General features: G+C 40.8%; 1 protein-coding gene across 5 annotated transcripts in view; it reads left to right on the forward strand.

Annotated features, from left to right (window-relative positions):
• Positions 1-16589, forward strand: part of LOC127357970 (glutamate receptor ionotropic, kainate 5-like) — a 177487-nt gene that overhangs the window by 150890 nt on the left and 10008 nt on the right. For all 5 annotated transcript variants that reach the window (XM_051390656.1, XM_051390660.1, XM_051390659.1 and 2 more), the window contains 4 exons: positions 8521-8630; positions 9833-10006; positions 12474-12639; positions 12762-12987. In XM_051390656.1, coding sequence (XP_051246616.1) covers positions 8521-8630; positions 9833-10006; positions 12474-12639; positions 12762-12987 — 676 coding nt within the window. The remainder of the gene's footprint in view (positions 1-8520; positions 8631-9832; positions 10007-12473; positions 12640-12761; positions 12988-16589) is intronic.

Genomic DNA, 16589 nt, shown 5'->3' on the forward strand with positions numbered 1-16589 from the left:
ACTTAGCCCAGGACTTTAAGATATCTGGATGACCCTCTAATCTGGCTCCTTGGATTCAGGCTCCAGCAGTAATTTGCTATAAATGTTTGCTGTGATTTGGGTGAATTTTCCTGCTGATCTCCAGCTGATGAACATTAAAGGAGGATTCGGCCGTAAAGCAACTTGTTCTGAAAAAGCCCGACAGGCTGTCCGTCTTCTTCAAAATAAGACGCAAAAAAAAAGCTCCATTTATTTCTGCGATCTGCCGGCAGAGTCGACTCAAATTTTAACTAATTGACCGAGGCGTTCGCACCTGTTGACATCTCCTGTCTGTGTCTCTCTCCGTCCGGCCGGCGGTTTGATGAATTCGGGGAGAAAGCGCGGCGGTCACAAACAGCCTCCTCAGCGGGAGCTCTGCTGCTGGAGGCAACAACAGTCCCCCGACTGCTCGGGTCACACAGTCAAACTCTGAGTTCAGGACGAAGCAACAGCAAATATTCCTGCGACCAGAGAGATCACTTAGGGCGGGAGAAGAGCTGGGAGAGCAGATAAAAGCAGAGCTGAGGACACAGATAGAGGGCATGTTTCTTCTTATGCTGGTTTCTGCTTTATGATATGATTCAGTTGGGGGGAAGGTGACGGGAGCTGCTGCTGCTGCTTGAAAAATATGAGTTTTTCATCCTCCGAGGGAGGATCTGTGACTCCCTGACTGGAATGTGAAACATGAACTTGATGCCTCTCAACCTCCTGTGAGTCTGACGGAGGCTCAGGTGGAAAACATGGGACAGGCCGATCATGTACACTGTAAAAAATAAATCTGCAAGGTTACGGGGTTTTTTCCTGTTTATTTTACATGTAAATATTAATAAGATTACAAAATAATAACAATAATAATAACGTAAATTATCTGTAACTGTAAATAATCATAATATCTGCCTAGAACACAGTTAAAATACATTTTGCAAATCTATAATTTATATTATATTTACTGTTTATTTAATAGATTAAACTGTTAAATTCAAGTTTATTACTCTTAATACATTTCTAAAATCACAGTAAAAATATTTATTGTGTAATTTTAAATGGATTTTTTGTTAACTGACAGATATTTTGTATAATTATGGAAGTTTTCACAACAAAAACGTTGAATAAATGTTGTTTATCAGTGTATAAGCATTGTAAACTGTTAAAATACAGTTTTTATCAGTGTAAACAGCAATAATTACTGTAATCTCAAAAATACTACTATCTGAGTGGTGGCTAGTTTGTAACGTTAGCTTCCCCAGCTAACGTGATCCATGATACTAACCTCTAAAAAACGGTGGTGATGTTAGCCAACAATAAATGATGTAGCGGTACAAAGCTAACGTTAGCTTTCTACTAGCCAAGAGTGATGTGAGACAGGGGCATCCAGCTAGCTAACTGTAGCTAAGCTAAGCTGGGGTTGTCTGGCTGGCTGTAAAATAACCTAAAAAATAACTATAAATATAGTAATTTTCTATGATTAAAATACAGTTTTGGGCTTTAATTTTACATAAAAATCTAAATGTAATTTTGTGGCTTTTTAATGTTTTTTTTTTTTTCTGAAATATGTTTATTGAGCTTTTTATATATTAACATAACCACAACGATAAAACAACAACAACGCTCAGTACAACATTGGTCTAGACAGTCACAGACACATTTACATCTCACATGCCCCCAAATAGGAAATTTAAAAAAAATAAAATAAGAAATAAAAAATACACCCCAGTTCACAATTCTGGAACATTAAAATGACCAGGTTGCAAGTGTTATGAGCAAGACACAGGAAAAGAGCCAAAGGCTAGCCAAGGACAACACTCGAAAGCACTGAAGCCACTGTAGAGCTGGAAAAGTGAAGATATGGAGTCCAAATGTTCATAAACTGTCCCTCTGAAGAGTGAAGCAGACAGGTCAGGTACTCAAGGGGAAAACATTCCATAATTATCTTATGCCAGTTTGATTTAGTAGGGGGTTTGTCACTTATCCAAGACAGAAAGATGTTCTTCCTTGCTGCATATGTGAGGATATTATACAGTCTGGCAGAGTTAGCGTCCACAATAGTATCTGGACTGGGGTAACCCAGGATTAAAGAGAGAGGGTCCATGTGCAACACAACACCAAATATATTTTCCAGATCTTGCAAAACATCCATCCAGTATGCTTGAATTTTAGGACAAGACCAGATACAATGAGTATAGGTGCCCACTGAGATTTTACATTTTAAATATGCAGGTGAGAGTGTAGAGTTCATTTTATGTCTTTTGTTCGGAGAGATTTTAAATTGTAGCAATCAGGCACGGTTACACACAGATATTTTCTTTGTTTGAGTCCATATCTTAGTCCATTTATCCCCATCAATATCTATGCCAAGTTCACCGGCTTTTTAATGCTTAATTAAAGATATTTACACATTTAAAACAATTATATTACCTATAAATACAGACGAGCACTGCTATTATACAAATAATACGTTTATCAGATTACAATGTTAAATATAACATTATTTTACATTATATATATAAATTCACAGGCTATTTTTGTAATTTCATTAATATTTCAATGTATTTAACTAATAAAGAAAATAAACGGGAAAAACCCTGAAAACATACTTTCTTTTTACAGTGTAAAGTGCTGACATGTAGCAACTACGACTGCTTTTGAGTCCTAAAATATTTCGCCTTGGTGTCTTTGCTAATAACAATAAACGCTAATAAAACGTGTCTTTATTGGTGGTCGTCGTTAGAACATAATGATGCGTCTCCTCCGAGGGCAGACTGATGATGTGCTGCAGTGTCACTGCCTGCAGATACTGTACATCTGCAGCTCATCAGTATTCACCTCCACCATCTGTCCTCCATGTTTGATCCAGTCCACTGTTAGCGCCTCAGTGTATTGACTCAGTGATCAGTCAGCTGTTTAATGTGTGTACAGCCGAGGCCGTCCTCGCGCGGTGCCGTCCCAACTTCATTCTCTTAAGTGTTTATTTAAGGATTAAGGTGACCACAAGCACATTTTTACTCGCGGTAACGGCCTGCGGCGGTGATTTACGCTGTCAGAGCTGACGAGCAGTCGTGGGGTCTCCATCTGAAGGAGGAACTTCCTGGTCCCGGTCGGAATTGGGGGATTTGAACCGAGACGCCATAAATCCACTCCACTAAACAGCAGGCTGCTGTTATCAAGTGCAGCGCTGGTGACCATTATACACAGTACATAGACTGGCTAACAGGCTGTGCTGATGATGGTGCGCACACACTCATTGTGGTCTAACTGATCCTGCTAGGGTGCCTCTGTTCCTCAGGTCAGCTGATTCTTAACTTTAAGTTTGTGTATTTGCAAACTTTCAGGTGCAGTGTGTAACGCTGAGGAGGAACTGTTGTCAGAAATTCAATAATATTCAATTATAATATTAATACGTTTTCATACTGGCTCTAGATGAAATCTGGAACTGCCACTAGTTTTTGTTGTGAAAACTTTTTTATTTTTTAAACTTAACTTTCACTGATAAAAACTGTATATTGACAGTTTACCAATGCTTATACACTGATAAACAACATTTGTTTAACATTATGGTTGTTAAAACTTCCATAAGTATACAAGATATCTGTCAGTTACCAAACAAATCCATTTAAACTTACACAACACATTTTTTTACCGGTAATTTAGAAATGTATTAACAGTATCAAACTTGAATTTAACAGTTTAATGTATTAAATAAACATATCTGTGAAAAAACCTATAGAAATGTATTTTAACTCTTTATGGGAAAAATGTACATGTGATTGTGATTATTTAAAGTTTAGAGTTATTTTTCACGTTATTGAACATTAGACATTTAAATTCACAAGATATGTTTGTAACTTTTTCAATGTAGTTAAAATATACAGAAATGTAAAATAAACAGGAAAAATCCCTTAAACTTAGAGATTAGAGAGTTTTGAAGGCACAAAACGTTTTGACAAAGTGTCTGAATGTGTACAAGTCCTTAAACGCATCACACAAACGAACTCACATTAAATCTCATAACTACTCTGTGACTCCAAAAGGAACTGAACAAACAATGCAGTCATGTCTATGAGCCTAAAGAGCTTTATATAAAACAAACACACACATACAGCGTCTATCTAAATAGCTTCCGAGCACTCTTAAAGATGGTAATCTTTTTAATTGCTCAAGCTGTTGACTTATGCACACACATTAGTGAAGTGCCATCGTGTTCTTGCCCCCTGGTGTTGAACAGTGTAAATTTATGTCTGCTGTTGCTCCCAATTCATTAGTGCTCAATATATTATCACTCCGCTATTCATCTGAGGCACAACAATTTATTACAGCGCGCACAAGGAGCGCTGACATCATCACGAGGAGATACCAGCTGTGTTCGAGGAGGAGGAAGTGACATCGTTGTCATTTAGAACAATGTGTGATTGCTCCTGATGTTTCTCATACGACGCAAATAGGTTGATAAATTATTATATCATGTATTTGATTGATGAGGTGATTTTTCTTTCTAAATGTTGGAAGTCTTCATGTGTTAATGCATATTTTTGTCATTGAAATGTGTCTTTATTGCAGCTCCTTGTAATGCTGCAGTTACATCTCTGAGTTCTTAACTTTTCAGAAAGCTGTAAAAACAGTGTAATTTTTCATATCAACCCAAGTGGCAAGTGAAACGTAATCAATTACTCATTACTTATTATTAAAAAAGTTTTAATTTTTCCTCAACAGCAATAGTAATTAATTGTACAACTTCTTATTTTAATCACTGCTCCTTCAGAAGTGCCTGTAAACAACTCCATCACAACCACATGTCGAAGATTCTGTATTTAAAGGACCAATATGTAGGTTTTAGTGGCATCTAGTGGTGAAGTTTAAGATTGCAACTAACTGAATACTACTCGCGTCTGTATTAGACGTCCTGGGAATGAGAATGGGCTCTGAAGTGTGTGGGAGAAACTACGGTGGCTGCTAAACCTTTGAATAAAGATCCCTGAAAGTCAGTATCTACAGGCAGTGTTTGGTTTGTAGGACTCCACAGTTGAATAAAAGGAATCACGTTCAAACAAATTTCAAATAAAAACTGGAGCATTTAAAGATGGACGTGTCTCTACCCGCTGCTATCTTTCTCCAGAGTCTTTGCAGTATTGATCGGGGTTATCGCAGCTGTATCAAGGTCCTATTCATACACCCGGCCGACCATCAGCAGCTAAAAGTCCCATCCTTCACACACTGTGAGAGTTACTGTTACCTGATCAAGCTTGTGTCCATGTTGAGGCATGTTAGAGGCACATACAGCCGAGTATCATCAGTGTAGAGGTGGACATTTCTTCCATAAATGCATTATTTGGCCAAGAGTTGATATATATAGAGAAAACCAGAGGGGAGAGAACAGAGCCCTTTGGTTCTCCATATTCAGAAAATACTAATTTAATTATGCAGGAAATCAGGAAAACATTGTGTTGTTTTGTATAGGTACGATTTTTAACCATGCGAGAGCCAGGCCAGAGACACCAAATAGTTTTTTGTGTAGGAGTTTACTGTGATCAATGGTATCAAAAGCTGCACTGAGATCAGGTAATAGAAGCACAGAGGTCGAATTTGGAATCAATAGTAAAGCAAAACATCATTTACCACTATACTAAGTGCAGTTTCAGAGCCTGAAAGTAGATTGAAACGGTTAAAAAAGATTGCTGTTAATTATGTGGGCTGAAAGTTGCTGAGACACAACGCTTTCTAATACCTTTGAAATGAAGGGAAGGTTAGAGACTGGTCGATCAAGGTGTGGTTTCTTAAGTAGAGCTTTAACCACAGCAGTAACAGGCGTGGTTGTGGCTCTGGAGGTAGAGCGAGTCGTCCACTAATCAAAAGGTTGGCGGTTCGATCAACGGCTCCTCCTGCTGCATGTCAAAGTGTCCTTGAGCAAGATATGAACCCCACTTTGCTCCCGATGCTGGTGTGTGAATAAGGCATGTAAAGCGCTTTGAGTGTTTGGAAGACTATAAAGCCACTATGTAAGTGCAGTCCATTAATCATTTACCATTAGCAGTCCTACAAATGGTGGGAACAGTGCCAGTCGCAAGTGATAAATTAACAATATTTAACATTGTAGTTCCCAGAGATGTCCAAAGGTCTTTGGAAAGTTTAGCTAAATCCAGTTTAGACAATGTCTCCAGAAAGACTAGCATATGATTATTGTACAACAGACCCGACTGAAGTAGCTGGAGTCAATTTGTATCTTATCTATTATCTATTATTCTGTATTAAAATACTCTTTGTCCACATGTGCTTTACTTCAGTGCCCTGCAGTGAAAACTTTAAAGCAGAGACAACTACAAGGAAAGGTCTTGAGAAGTGAGCGTATTGAGTTTGGATGATCGACAGTTTATCTGACACACATCTGAACTGTCCTGATGCAGTAAACTCACCTCTCTGATACCCTGTCAGGTTGGAACAAGCTCTGCAGACTGTGGCCATCTGATCTACTGTCTGTTATTTATCAAGTACAAACATAACATGACCTCCTGCTGAGATAGAAAACATCCAAAACACGGCAAACAAACGAAATACATCACAGTGTTGGAGGATATCAGGTTTTTGCTGTTTGGTTAACTTTGTGATGTTCCTGCTCTCTGTTCTTTATCAGACTGCAGAGAAACATCTACACAACAATCGAATCAACTTTATGTTGTTACTTGTGGTGTCAGACCAGTTAAATTACAGTTTAAACCAGTATAAATGTTATAAACTCAAATAACCTTCAGCGACGTTCAGTAGTTTTGAGCCATGTTTTAGCCCACTTGTTGTTAATTACACTCAGTTTAAAAGACTGCAGATCAATAAAGTATTGAGGATATTTTCTCCCAGAAAGAAATTTGAATTAATAAAATGTGAAAACGCGAATATCAACCCATCAACCATCAATCCATCAATCCATCAATCCATTAGACAACAACAGCAAAACTAATAACAGTGATTCATTTCAGAATCATAATGCTGTAATCGAATGAAGTTGTTTTGTAGATTTAGGATCTAACATTACACAGAGTTGTTTCTGATTCGGTTTTAATGTCACAAATATCTCTTGAAGCAGCTTTAACACCACACTGGGAGATATGACAAACATGGGAGTGATACAGATTAATTGGATGTACCTGCTGTCACCTGCCTGCTTTTCTTTTGATCCACATGTCTACGCGAGATATCTTGTCTGATTCTGTGGTACAAAGCAGTCTGATCAGATTCAAGCCTTTGGCCCGGCTTCACATGGTGTGTTTTAAATGAGCCAAAATGGACAAAAAGCAGAAACACAGTTGATTGCCTCCATTACAGCTCCAGTCGTCTGCTTTAATTGGGTCCATTCTGGGAGTTCCTCGACCGCCTTCGCTGCCAAAACCTTTTTCCAATAGACGGAGGGGGGCATCATAAACAGCAGGGGAGGGGAGGTGATGAAATGGGTCGATGGGAAGCGCCTCGCCGGGGAACATCAACTGACGGTCATTAACACTTGAAAAGCTTGTAACTGCAATTTGCTGGTTTTATCTTGTTTTGGCTGTTTTATTTGGCTCACATGTCTACGTGCTGAGGAAATGTGACAAGCTGAACAAGGAAAAAACATTCCAGGAGTGTCAATTTCCAAAATGCACGGCTGTCAATCAGAAAGTGCGGGTTGTGTTTCTGAGGCCGAGACGTTGACAGCTTTCAGAGTGCCGTGAACGGCAGATGGTCATTATCACAATTCACTGCTGCCAGCTGGAGACATTAGAACTTCCACTGGTGTTAAACTTTATGTTTTTCCAAGTTCACGTGGTTCGACGCCTCCCCATTAACGAATACTTGGGATTAGAGATATGTACGTCAGTGTGCAAGATCATCATCGCTTTTAAACTTCACACTGTTAAAAGAAAGGTAATATTACAGCTGGAACACCAAAAAATACAGTAAAATAACTGAAAATAACTGACACACCTGTATTAAAGGTGCAGTCTAACAGCACACACCTTCTCTGTGGCTCTACCAATCCACAACGCTTTACAGTCCAATAAATGATACTCCAATAATACAATCCATTTCTGCATGCAAATGATTTGATACATATAAACACAATAAAAAAGATTTCGGCTCTAACACCCCACAAAAGAAAACAGCTGCTGGCTTGTTTACATTAGTACCGTTAGCAACAAGAAAGTGCACAGGTGGAGGGGGAGGAGAATGCCAACAAAGGTCTTTAGGGCGGTGACGTGCAAACAGTAACACACCCGCCTCTGCCTGTATGGCGTTGCTCGGGACGTCCATTTTTGGGGACGGGACATCCCGTTGTTAGCGGCGCCGCGGACTAGCTAATGGCTTAAACCGGCAGCCTACTTCCTGTGAGTCAGACTACATCCAACACGGTCTGGATGAAGAAGACCAGCTGAGTCTTTAATTAGTTACACCTTTTATTTTAACCTTTTATTTTAGGACATTGGCAAAGGTTCAGTCTCAGAGAAACCCAACAGACGGATTTTGTTTATGTGTGTGTTTCAGGGTCGTAAACCAGGTTACTTCTCCTTCCTGGATCCGTTCTCTCCGGCTGTCTGGCTCTTCATGCTGTTGGCCTACCTCGCTGTCAGCTGCGTCCTCTTCCTCGCCGCCAGGTAACACACCTGCCTCAGCCTGTGTGTGTGTGTGTGTGTGTGTGTGTGTGTGTGTGTGTGAGCGCTCGCCAAAGCACAGAACTCAACACTAGCTATTCATACCCGTAAATAACAGGAAAGGATCATTAAGTGTTTTTCTTTGAGACAAAATAACATGAATGTGTTTTGTTGTGTTCATTTTGTTTTATTTCAGTCTTAGTAAGTGCAGCTCTCTCTTCCATCTCTCTCTCTCTCTGCCTGTAATTTCGTAGTTCAAACATTAAAATGACTGTTTTACTCTCCAGTCGAGCGACTAAACACAGTCATTAAGTTGTTTCCTTTTGTGTGAAAGTATGAATTTCTCTCAGCGCTGTCTGAGACAGGTAGGACAAACACATTTAACATCTCAGCTGTTTTCTGTTCAAATCTCAGAAGACGTACTTTGTGGGATAATAAAAGTACTTTGTGTATGCCCTCTAATAGTGCAGTCAATTGACCAATAAATGTTTTGTCATTTGGAGTGTAGTGCTCCATCATCCGCATTTTCAGCGTCTTCACTGCTGCATTGTTTACTGTGGATTTTGTATACTAAATACACAAAATGGTGTTTCTCCAATTCTAAGATGAACTTCTCGTTTGTCTGTGGTGTCAAATCTCCTGATTGACCTCAGGTCTGGTGTCACAATGTTGATGTTGCATGAAAGTCTGCACATGGTATTTTATTTTGAAAATTCTACACAAAGTAAAGTACTAAAACCGGTTGAACTGGTCGATGGTCTGATTCTAAAGTTATGAATTCATCTCCACTCTCCTGAAAGGTAAAAGGTCAACGCCATAAGAGCAACAAGAGTAACCCCGACACAGTTTACAGCCCACCATCAAAGCTAAAATCTAAAGTTTGGAAGACATTTGGATTCTATAAGAAGGAAGGAAAGTCCCATCTGTAAGATCTGTGGGAAAGCAGTTTATTATCACAATAAATCTTATTAGAATTTCTCTAAACACAACAACACTGTTACAACAAATCAGAAGACGGCATGGAGACACCTTGTCTTGTCAAGAGGTGGTTCATGTTTGTGTCTCCGGTCAACTTGCTCTCACTCCCTCCGCTTCACAGCAGTTTCATTCTGTACTGAAGATCTTCTCGGTGGATCCGGTGCTTTCTGTCTGAGCTGTCTCTTCTGACTTTTCTAACTGCTTTACTTTTGTCCCCCCCCCTGCAGGCTCAGCCCCTACGAGTGGTACAACCCTCACCCGTGTCTGCGGGAGCGGCGAGACGTCCTGGAGAACCAGTACACGCTGGGGAACAGTCTGTGGTTCCCGGTGGGCGGCTTCATGCAGCAGGGCTCAGAGATCATGCCCCGGGCCCTGTCTACCCGCTGCGTCAGCGGGGTCTGGTAGGTACCGGAGGGAGGGGCCCGATACAGGTGTCTTTTTATGTTCTAGGAACTAAACCAGGAACTAAAAGTCAGTTTTGTGCCGTCTTGTTTCTGTTTCCACCACTTGTGTAGATGAAAAAGCAAATGAGCTCAATAACTTTAATTCGTTATTGAGCTGTTCTGTGGCTGTGATGTTTGAGCGGGACGTGGTGAGCAGATGTGGAGGAGACCTGCAGAGGCTGAAAAGAAAACTTCAGTCTGCTCATGTCACAGCTGCTTCCCTTCAAATTAAAATCATGTATATATACGTATGTAGTATCCAGCTCCTCTCCGTCCCTCCTCAGGAACATTAGCTGAAAGTGAACAGATGGTAAACTGATGAAGTCAGTTCCTCTTCCTTTGTGTCTTCTCTCCTCCTCTCATGTCTTCTGTCCAACCAACATGTTCTCACGCTCAGCTCACCAAATACTACAGCTTTGTCAGCGCTTTCACAATATGTCGCTGTAGGTTAACGTAATAACGTCCAGTCAGACTTGTTGATGTCGTGAAACGGTCGCAGTTTGGTTTAGGCACAAAATCAGCTTCCTGAGGAAAACGTGGTATATTATGTTGCGTATCGGACATGCAGAAGGCCGATGAAGGAGCGCATGTGTTCGACCTTAGGGTTTATAAATGCACATTATGAGTGGCTGATACCGGTACTGAGCATGTGCAACTCTACAGCTCCAAAAGTACGATGTGTTATGAAAAGTCGACTGCAAGTGATAAATGCAGGAGGAGCTCAATTTAACTGAATAAATACGTACAGTAGAGTAGTAGTGGTACAGTAGTGGTCTGAGAGCAGCAGTTCAGATATGTTTGGTTTTGATTGGATGACTTTTGATGTTTTTGGTAACTTTACTTTATTTCCTGCAAAGTACAATCGTGTTTAAATTATGGTGAAAATAGGACCTTTTGTGAAAGTAAGATATTAATTTATTATTGGTTATTCTACATGTTGAATTGTACAGTTTCACGCTCCTATAATTACTATATTTCAGTGTTCTTCCTCAGAAACAGTTTCTTCCTTTTCGCTGTGTTTTAGTTGATAATTTGTTTGACTGTTCAGCCTTTTTGCTTTTATTTTGGCGGCTGCATTTTACTGCAGACTTTTTTTATCACTTTATCACATCATTGGCCGCTCTCCTCTGTTAGTTTCCATCAGTTCAAGTGTTTATTCTCAACCAGAATCCACCACCACTAAAACACTGCAGAGATGAGTTTTTTATTACCTCGTCTGTGACAAATATTCACTTCAACAAGAAGAATATTCAAAGCGAACCTCCGTCCTTCCCGCTGGTTGTGGGGACTGAAATTACAATTACTCTCCCAATTTGTCCTCTCCTCCCTCCCTTCTCCTCCCCTCTCCTCCCTCGCTCCCAGTAGCTGCTGTCAGACAGATGGTGGAGTGATACTGGAGGGACTGGAGGAGCCATCAGCATCTTCTCTCTGACAGCTCTCAGCCTCGCCGGGCACTTAGCCCCATAAAAACTCATGATGGCTGTGGCACAGACTGCAACGTACTCATTTCTGTCTGTCCGACTGGTTTGTTGGCTGGTCGGACTGAAGACGTCCAAACTTGTAAAGACAAAGTTCATTCATCATGCACTGTAAAAAAAAAAACTGTCAATCAGTGACAGTAAAAGTAAAACACTGTTATATCTCATAGCAATAACGGCCATTTATAGTATTTTCTTCATATTACAGACTGTAAATTTCACAGAAACTGTTTCTTGTATTTATACGATAAAATATGGATTAAAACTCAACAGTACTAATATCTTTTTCTTCTACTGATAGTTAATGTGACAGGAGACTGTTAGATTTCAGATTTTAGTATTCATTGTCGATAATAATCAAAAACATAATGATTGTTATTTTCAGGTGACACTAATGAAAACTATGAGTATTATATTCCTCCTCAATGTTTCACACTGGACCTTTAATTTAGAACTTATAACAAACACGTGATTCATAGGTTTGCACCTTCCAGCCAATCTGCAATTTCATTGGCTATCGTATAAAAGTGAGGATTATCACCACATCTCAAACTAAATCGTTCCTAAAACCAAATTTTTGGGGGTTTACCTGCTATTTCTCGCTCTCCTATCCAATATCAGCTTCCATCATTTTCTCCCCGTCCCTCCCTCTCTGTTTGCCTCTGCCTGTTCTCTCATCCTAATTCCCTTGCTCATCACTTCCGTCTCATTTCTTCCTCGGTGGAGGTGTCCTGCTCCTCTCTGCTGCAGCCGGAGTTCATGTTTAGGTTGATGATTTTTACCTAAAACTCCTGACGTTTCCTGCAGTGCTCTCCATCTGTCTCTCTCTACTTCCCTCTTGCAGCTCTTAATCAAAAGCAAGGAGGGAAGAAAAAAGGAGCGTGGGCTTGAAAGTTTCTCAGGGTAAAATAAAGGTTAAAGCTGTTCTTCTTCTCTGCTCCTCTCAGGTGGGCGTTCACCCTCATCATCATCTCGTCCTACACAGCCAACCTGGCGGCGTTTCTCACCGTCCAGAGGATGGAGGTTCCCATTGAGTCTCCGGACGACCTGGCCGACCAAACCAACATCCAGTACGGGACCATCCACGGAGGATCCACAATGACCTTCTTCATGGTGAGATTTTAAGTTGAGCTAATCGTTCCTCGCTCTAAAACAAGTTGTGCCGGCACTCTTCTACATCTGTGAAAGAGATGCAACCATCCCAACCTCCACCCTCTCTCTTCCTCTTCCTGTAGAACTCGCGGTACCAGACGTACCAGCGGATGTGGAACTACATGTACTCCAAGCAGCCCAGCGTGTTTGTGAAGAGCACCGAGGAAGGCATCGCGCGAGTCCTCAACTCCAAGTACGCCTTCCTGATGGAGAGCACCATGAACGAGTACTACCGCAGCCTCAACTGCAACCTCACGCAGATTGGAGGACTGCTGGACACCAAAGGATACGGCATCGGCATGCCTCTGGGTGAGTGGAGCAGCCGCCAGGTTACGATTGACCACAACGTGGATTCTTTAGCTAGGGTTGGGTAACGAACTTGGTTACCTAATTCCCCAAAATTCTGAACTTTTCCTTTGAATCTTGTAAACTGCTGAACTGTTTAACAATCAGAGATAAACTCTGGCTATAAATGGCCAATAATTGCCAGTATTTCCACCAGATGAATGTTGCCTTTGTGCTTCATACTTTGTTTATGTGTAATTGAGTTGAGTGTGCTGTCACGTCACATATTGTTGGTTATGTATTGCGGCTGCGTTATGATTTGTCCGGCACCTCGTATGTCGGTTCTGTTTTAACCGGGTCATATTCTTCATGCAGCTGCTGTTCTTGGCAAATTAAATCCATCCTGATTCCAATTTGGCTTTGGTCCGCTTTCGCCGGTGTCTGGCCTCGCCTCGTCATCTGCCTCAGACTTGTTTCTGGTGATAAGTGTTAGTGCATAGATTAGCATAGTTAATGGAGGATAGAGGAACAGATGTGGAGAGAGGAGAGGGAACAGCGGGAAGACGGAGGCGGAAAAAAGAAAAGGTGGAGGGCTTTTTGGGAGAGCGGCCTGTCAGTCAACCTTCCTGTTAAGTGATGAAAATAAAAGCAGCAGACTCAGCCTGGTGCCCCAGGTAGGACGTCGTCTCTCATGCTAACGGCGCCGACTGACAGTGAGCGATTAGCATCAGCGAGGAAATGAGGAAAAATCGCAGCTGATTTCAACCTGAAGTCAACAGACACGTGACCACCATCGTTCTTTTACCCAACAAAACCTCAATAGGCTTTTAGTGATTTAATTCCCTTTTCTTTTCAAATAATTTCAGCTGAATGTCAGAATTCTTCAGAGTTTACTGGAGGATCATTCAGACCTACGGGAAATTCAGTATTTGGACCTTCTTGTAAATTCAAACAACTTATTGGCTGGACAGAAATAACAGACCTTCGACTGACAAACTCCTGAGTAGGTAAAGCCCTTGTAAGTGTTTATTTGCATATAAAGCGGACAACAGATCACAAGTGGTCTCTCGAGACTCCTTCCAGTGCCTGTTTTATGTACTTAAAACTGTCCACTTGTGATCGGCTCACCAAGACGCATTTTAATGTCAGGTAGGAACACGGCTATTGATGCATAAGAGGCTTTAGACTTTGAGGCAGCGCTGTAATACTGCAGCAGGCCTGACTGAAGGTCAAAACTCTCTGGCTGTCCTTCTGTAACCAGCAGGCTTCAGGAGGAGGTTAAAACAGACACACACAGCTACAGATATGAAGCTAACACACAGAGGCACATTAATAAACTGCCAACAAGGGAAACCGTACGACTGTTTCGAGTCAGTCAGAGAGACGATGAGATCAACACAAACACCGATGACCAGAAGTATTTAGATCATGTTAATAAGAAAAAGTGGCAAAAATGGGATATAAAGACACAAAATGTCACTTAAAAGTATCTTGCAAAGGGTAATTTCATTAAGAAGTTTAAGAGAACGGAAAGAAAAGTGTTATGTAGAAAAGAAACAAACCCAAGGTCTCAGTTCTTGGTAAAGGGAAAACTTGAGCTTGTGTCCTAGTCTGTGTACTCCAGCTGTTCCCCAATAAAAAGCCACATCCTCCCAAATATTACACAAAGAGACACAAAGAGACAGCTAACAGACAGGCTCATTATTAAACGATGAAATTGATTTAACTCACAGACGACTGCAGGGTGGAAGAAGTATTCAGCTCACATTAGTAAGTGAATACTACGATATAAAGGTACAGCTTCGAAAATGTTACTTAAAAGTATCTTGCAAAAGGTAATTTCACAAAAACAATTGAATAAAATTCAAGAGACAAGGCTGAAGAGAGGGATGTGTTGTGTAGGGAAGGAAACAAACCTGAAGAGTCTCCATTGTTCGTAGAAGCAGAAAAGGATGATTTTTTGAACTGAAGTTGATCGTTCTTTTGGAGATTTGCCCAAAGGGGTGTTTCTCCTTCAGGGGAAGAGTTTCCACACAAAGGCATTTATCAATTCTGTTAAGCAAGAAAAGAAAAGAGAGTCAGGAGGTGACGAATGAATCACTCTGTATCTCTAAAATATGGAGCATCTAACCAGTGAAAGTGTCATCATTTTGTCAAAGACTTATCTTTTACCTTGAAAGACACCCAGACACTTCTTGCTGTCTGTCATTCTGTGAAAGTCACTGTCACTTTTTAATGGAATAAGAAAGAAGATGAATGTGCGAGAGCGGCAGAGAGGAAGCGAGGACGAAAGCTTCATTCTTTACAGCTGCAGTGGGCAGAATGTTAATGACAGGTATTAATATGATATAATATAGACTCAAATATTAACATAGAGCTGAATCATCTCTCTCTGTAGCACTGTCAATAACTCACAGGACATGAAACTTAAATCTGGGTCCCTGTACAGGTCGGTCCTGACGTTGATATATTTGGAATTATTTCTTATTTTGTGGTCGAGTTTAAACTACTGCAACTTTTATTTCTTCATAAAAATGCAGATCAGAAGCATTAAAGTGCTGATTTCTCAACGTGGGGTCGACATATATAAAGACAGAAGATGTAACCGCTCTCCAAAAGTGAAGCCAAAATATCTCTATCGCCCCCTGGTGGCTTCAGATCCTTTAAACTCTTTAATACCAACATCAGGCTCTGTAAACTTATTATATCAACCTCATTTTCTCCTCTTCAATAACTCTTTATTGAATGAAATCCGGAGAACAAAAGAAAAGAGGTTAGCACTAGCATGTGTTAGCGGTTAGCTCCCCAGCAACCGCAATCAGTGTGCCTTTCTCAGTTACTTGTGTCCTAAAGTCTGCATTTCACCAAGAGGTGAATCGGCCATTTTACCGATGATAGAAAGATGATTTCATTGCTACTTACTGGTTTAACGGCATCACGCCCACGAAACATATAAGCTGTTGTTAAACTGAATTTAATCTCCAGGAGACTCGGCCGGCGGCTGAGGCGATGCTGCTGCTGCTGCTAAACAAATTTCAAATTCATAGCCAGTCACGAAAAAGACCACTCACAGAGGTCTATATTTAGCTTTAAACACAGCAGAAGCTCAGACCTCAGGTGTAAAATGAGATTCAGATTTGTTTGATTTGTATGAAAGATGCAGCTGCCGGTCCGTCTCTTTCTCTGCTCTCTTAACATTTCTCACTTTATCAGCACATGTGCTCCCTGGAAGGAAAATGTCAATATAAAAAGCCACAGAGCCGCAGCAGTAAAGCCCTCGCTGTGCCTGTCAGACACATGTTTAACAAAGACGAGGTGAGCAGGTGAACTGTGGGTTTTATTTACTTTATCCGTCCATAAAACCGCTGAACACAAGCGCCGAATGTGCTGGAAAGCGTCTTTACTTTTAATGCGGTCTGCAGACCTGCAGGGGTTGGAAAGATCCTTTGGTTTATTACGGATTTAAAATCTGACCTGCAGACGTGTTACCGTGGTTACCAAATATTGTATAAATATGAATGTCACTCATGAGATTGCTTTCCTAACAGTTTACGACCAACAGCAGAATTTAAGAGTAGGTTCGTTTTTTTTACGGATCGAAACCTGGAGGCACTGAACCGGACCAA

The sequence above is a fragment of the Dicentrarchus labrax genome, unplaced genomic scaffold, assembly GCF_905237075.1.
Source record: "Dicentrarchus labrax unplaced genomic scaffold, dlabrax2021, whole genome shotgun sequence".
Taxonomy (NCBI): domain Eukaryota; kingdom Metazoa; phylum Chordata; class Actinopteri; family Moronidae; genus Dicentrarchus; species Dicentrarchus labrax.